This window comes from Chiloscyllium plagiosum, chromosome 19 (assembly GCF_004010195.1).
Source record: "Chiloscyllium plagiosum isolate BGI_BamShark_2017 chromosome 19, ASM401019v2, whole genome shotgun sequence".
Classification (NCBI taxonomy): Eukaryota; Metazoa; Chordata; class Chondrichthyes; order Orectolobiformes; family Hemiscylliidae; genus Chiloscyllium; species Chiloscyllium plagiosum.
Genome location: NC_057728.1, coordinates 25,785,518 through 25,790,861, shown reverse-complemented (window position 1 = coordinate 25,790,861; position 5,344 = coordinate 25,785,518). Strand labels below are relative to the sequence as shown.

Here is a 5,344-nt window from a genome sequence, read left to right as displayed (position 1 = left end):
TTTACTGCTCCCCGGATGCTGCCTGAACTGCTGTGCTTTTCCAGCACCACTAGACCATCTCCACATTATCACTGGGTAGCTGAGATATAGCTGCCAAAAATAAGGCAGAGAATTGGCTACTTCAGAGACCAGAGATGATTTGAAATTTGAAAGTCTTACAAATATACACAATTCATTTACAAGATAAGATCAGCTGGCTCATCAAACTGTTCTGTGCTGTCGTGTTATGAGTAAGCATCACAACACTATGCTCCCACCCACCCACCAGCCACTATATAATCTATGTTTCATATTCCGTCATCTTACTTATACCAATACTCTACTGGCTTTTTCTATAACCTTGTGGAACTGATTGTGAACCTTTAGAAACTTGTGCATGACAACATTTAGGTCCATTTCCCTGTTTATAGACCTGAGTTTGGAGTTTTGCCTCAGGGTAAATCAATGTTCATCTAGTTGGAAGTTAGAACACCTGACCGGTTAGCATAATCCCTTCCAGGAGGTGAAGAGGTGACAGTTGGTAATGAAGTTAGAATTTTAAAAGAACAAAGAGCACTACTGCATGAGAACAGGCCCTTCGGCCCACCAAGCCTGTGCTGTAAAATTAATGATCTACTCTGCGCTCTGGATGTGAGTCAGTAAACTTTAGCTTCACAGCTTCTAGTCAGTTTGAGGATACATTGGTATTGGGAAATTTTATGAGTTTAATAAATTCAAGTGATGAAAAATTTTGGCCAAGTTGAGTGATCTAACGCAGTCAAGCACTTTCACCTTTGAATAGTGGTATGTGCAGTGAAATCATATCCACAGCTAAACTGAGCCTGCCCTTCACCACCTGGTAGGTTTTGATGATACCATCCTGTTTAAGGTTTGAGTCAGTTTGGTCTAGTTTGGCCAAGGTAAATCACTTCCTGGTCTAACAAGAGGAAACTTTTGTTTTGGGCTAAAGTATTTAATTGTAATTAGAATAGGCATAGATACAGAGTTTATTATGAGAATCTACATACGTGAGGACCTCGTCTTACTCCTCTGAGATCCTAAACTGTTCTCTCACCAAGTCCATGTGACATCATCATAGCAGGTAATGCTTATGGTATTCCTCAGTATTAACTCTTTCAGACCCTTTCAGACCAATCTATAATACGTCGGTAACATTCATGAATAAATGCTGCAGTTGACTTTGAACAAGATATTAAAGTACTGTATTCTAAATAAATGCTCATATTCACCTCAGTTACTGAGATTATGAAATGATAGATCATCAAATACAATGAAATTAATTTCCACTTTCTCCCCATCCATAGCTCACAGCCAGCGCCTTGTGTTGGTCAAGTCCATGCTGAAACAAAAGGGTCGCTATCGGACTTTAGAGAGAGATCTCATCGAATTCCAGGAGTGGCAATTATTTGAGTTCTTTGTGGTGGTTGCTCTCCACATGAAGAAGGGAAGTAGTCTGTATATTCCTGAGGTTACCCAACAGTTCCCTCTAAAGGTAAGAAAATGTTTTGATTTAGTGAAGGAAGAGACCTTATGTCCACTCTGCTCCAATGCTCTGGGATGTGGAACAGTTTACAGCTTTTTAAAATAATTCCTGGAATTTCTCTTGTAATGACACCTAATTGGGGAAGCATCATCACTGACTCAACATTCACAAATTAAACAGAAAGGAAAATTTCAGGAAGTTTAATTTGTTTCAAGTGCCCCTCTTAACACATAACCATACAGCAGACCTCTGTCATTTCAAACTTTCCTTCTGATTTATTGAAGCAATCGCTTCCCCGAATAGCTGTGTTTATTTTGAACAGTCACTGTAGCTCGAACTTCAGTCTGGGATTTGAGCTTAAACCACCTCACACAACAGAACTTTTGGGAATGCTGTTTACTTTGTAAGCACCATTTTATCCAGAGTCAAGCATCTGTAGTCTGGCTACCAGACTGATGAGTAATTTTGGAGTCCATTAAAGACCTAAATGGCTGATCTGTGTTAATGACATAATTGGAGTGAATCCTGAAGCAAGGAAATCCAAAATATTATGACTAGCTATTTTATAAAACAGTAAATATTTTTTATCACATACCTTCAGCATGGACGCTAGTATCATTTTAAAAGGCATATTACCTGGAGAATTAAATACTATCCTACTGTGGGAAAATTGAAGATTTGGCTAGGTTTTCTGCAATGAAGTTATTGATCTCCCTTCTGATGATTCAGTAATGATGTGATACTGATGTGTTTCCCAGAGGCAATGTAATATTCCCTAGTGTCAGGAAGATTTGGGATATTTTATAGTGATAAATGAATAATGAGGCATGATGTAGAATGAGAAGGCTGATGAGTATCACATATACATGTTTGTAATTATATGTATTTGAAATATGCAAATCTCTATGTGTGCATGATTCTGTATGGAATGAAGAATGTGAATATAGTCTGGTGTGTAATATGATCTTTTTCCCTCTGGTTCAGCTGGATAAACCATTCAAGTTCATGCGAGAAACGGAAGATCAGTTAAAAGTTATCCCACAGTTTTGTTTCCCTGATGCCAAAGACTGGGTTCCTGTTTCTGAATTTGCTAGGTATGCATGTTAATGGGCTAGATTCAATTATAACCTCTTAACCACTGGATGAGAGAAATGGGTTGGTGTGGTAGGGAAATTGAGACCGATATCTCGTAAAGGGTGTGTGTTCATCTATTCTATTTAATGGAGAAAGTGAGGACTGCAGATGCTGGAGATCAGAGCTGAAAATGTGTTGCTGGAAAAGCGCAGCAGTTCAGGCAGCATCCAAGGAGCAGGAGAATCGACGTTTCAGGAATCCTGAAGAAGGGCTCATGCCCGAAACGTCGATTTTCCTGCTCCTTGGATGCTGCCTGACCTGCTGCACTTTTCCAGCAACACATTTTCAGCTATTCTATTTAATGAAATGCTTCATATGTTAATTTTTACAAAGTTTTCTTTAGCTGTTTCTCTTTCACCCTTAAAATCAATTAAACAATGCTTAGTATGAAATAGCATTATAAACAGTCAAATAATATGGTGTTGGTTGAAGAATAAATATTTGGGAGGGCAACAGGAGGACTCCCCTATACCTTTCTAGCCAGTGGCATGTGATCTTCTGAATTCAAGGACTTGGTTCAGCATCTTACCTGAAAGATATGGCCCCTGATGGTGCAGCACACCCTGCAGTATCAAGTGTCAGCCTGGATGATCTGCTGATCTCTCACAGGAACTCTTGAACCTATGACCTTCTGACTGTCTAAGGTAGAAGTGCTACTGCTGAATCACTGCTAACTTAGGACTTAAGTATAGCCTACTAATTGATGTGGTTTTAAATGAGTAATGCAATGATGCAATGAAAGTGTCTCATAATTGTTAAGTACTGGTACAGTGTGTATTAAGTGAGACATTTTACCTGATTTCTGTATTGGAAATGAAGCCTTGGTTGTTCTAATTCTGTCTGGATGCTATTTTTGTTCGAGTCAAAAAGTGTGGTGCTGGAAAAGCACAGCTAGTCAGCAGCATCTGAGGAGCAGGAGAGTTGATGTTTCGAGCATAAGCTCTTCATCAGGAATATGGGGGTCATGCAAGGGGGGATGAGAGATAAATGGGAGGGGTGGTGGGGCTCGGGAAGGTAGCTAAAAGTGTGATTGGTAGATGAAGGTGGGGGGTGATGGTGATAGGTTGGAGCAGAGGCTGGAACGGATATGTTGGACTCTGTTAAAATCCTAATGCTCCTTCACACCAGTTCCAACATTTGTTGTAAAGCACTCTGCTCATTTTCACCTTGAGTTCTGCTTGTGTGTTTAATAGGGATACTGCTTCCAATAGTACTGAGTATTCTAACCAATATTCCTTGTTTTCCATGATAACAGTGAGACTTTTTCTTTTGTCTTGACTGGAGAAGATGGAAGCAGACGATTTGGTTATTGCCGGCGTCTATTGGTAGGACTGCCTTTAAAACCTTCACTAAAATTTAACTGATATTTAAATTCAGTTTGTTTCTGATGACAATAAGACACTGTTATAACTCGTTAAAGGGTTCATTTTCTAATCTTCCTTGTAGCCCACTGGAAAGGGAAAACGTTTGCCTGAGGTTTACTGTATTGTCAGCCGGCTGGGCTGCTTCAACCTCTTTTCCAAGGTATGAATATTCATCAGTAACATTACTATGCCCCATAGATTAGTAAACTGTGTCAACGTCTTACTCATTCCTTTGGTTTTTGATTTTAGTGCCTGGATGTTATGTTCTTCTGTCATCCAAACCTTAATGCAAAAAAACTGTTCCATTAGAATTCTTTGTGAAAGTGTTTGTGGTACGTTTCCTCACACTTCACTCATACTATTAAAATACTTGAGGAATTCTAAGTACTTAGCTCATCATCAATCCAAGAATATTTTTTCCAGGTTGCCTAAAAACCCATTTACTGAGCTATGCTTTGAGAGCTTTATTTAAGGTGAAGTGGACACAGCAAGTCCATCTTGAATGTGTGTCCACTTCATGACACTGCAGACAATAATAAGGCCTATGTGTTCATTATGTTTGTATGTCAGACACCTTCCCTGCCTGTCCTTCATGTATTTTGCACTGATTTGAGCAGAAAGTGTAAGGATATGACATTGTAGGAACTCCAATGTTCACTTCAACTAACAGTCAGTGGCTATTGTGATTCAATCCAACTATCCATTGCTGAGTGCAGCTCTGACGACGTTACCATTTTTGACTGGATAGTTAATCTAATTAGTAACACTTATAGAGTCATAGAGATGAACAGCACAGCAACAGACCCTTTGGTCCAACTCGTCCATGCCGACCAGATATCTCAACCGAATTTAGTCCCACCTGCTGACACCCAGTACGTATCCCTCCAAATCCTTCCTATTCAAATACCCATCCAGATGCCTTTTAAATGTTGCAATTGTACTAGCCTCCACCACTTCCTCTGGGAGCTCATTCCTCTGCGTGAAAAAGTTGCCCTTTAGGTCTCTTTTATATCTTTCCCCTCTCATCCTAAACCTATGCCCTCTAGTTTTGGACTCCCCCAGAAGAGACTTTGTCTATTTATCCTATCCATGCCCCTCATGATTTTATAAACCTCTATAAGGTCACCCCTCAGCTTCCGACTCTCCGGGGAAAACAGCACCAGCCTGCTCAGCCTCTCCCTGCAGCTCAAATCCTCCAACCCTGGCAACATCCTTATAAATCTTTTCTGAACCCTTTCAAGTTTCACAACATCTTTCCGATAGGAAGGAGACCAGAATTGCATGCAATATTCCAACAGTGGCCTAACCAATGTCCTGTACAGCCAAAACATGACCTCCCAACTCCGTACTCAATACTCTGACC

At 40.1% G+C, this 5,344-nt stretch overlaps 1 protein-coding gene across 6 annotated transcripts in view; it reads left to right on the top strand.

The window, feature by feature from the left end:
• si:dkey-82f1.1 (DENN domain-containing protein 2A) overlaps positions 1–5,344 on the top strand; it is a 144,332-nt gene that overhangs the window by 96,881 nt on the left and 42,107 nt on the right. For all 6 annotated transcript variants that reach the window (XM_043709382.1, XM_043709385.1, XM_043709387.1 and 3 more), the window contains exons 9-12: positions 1,305–1,492; positions 2,468–2,577; positions 3,873–3,942; positions 4,064–4,141. In XM_043709382.1, coding sequence (XP_043565317.1) covers positions 1,305–1,492; positions 2,468–2,577; positions 3,873–3,942; positions 4,064–4,141 — 446 coding nt within the window. The remainder of the gene's footprint in view (positions 1–1,304; positions 1,493–2,467; positions 2,578–3,872; positions 3,943–4,063; positions 4,142–5,344) is intronic.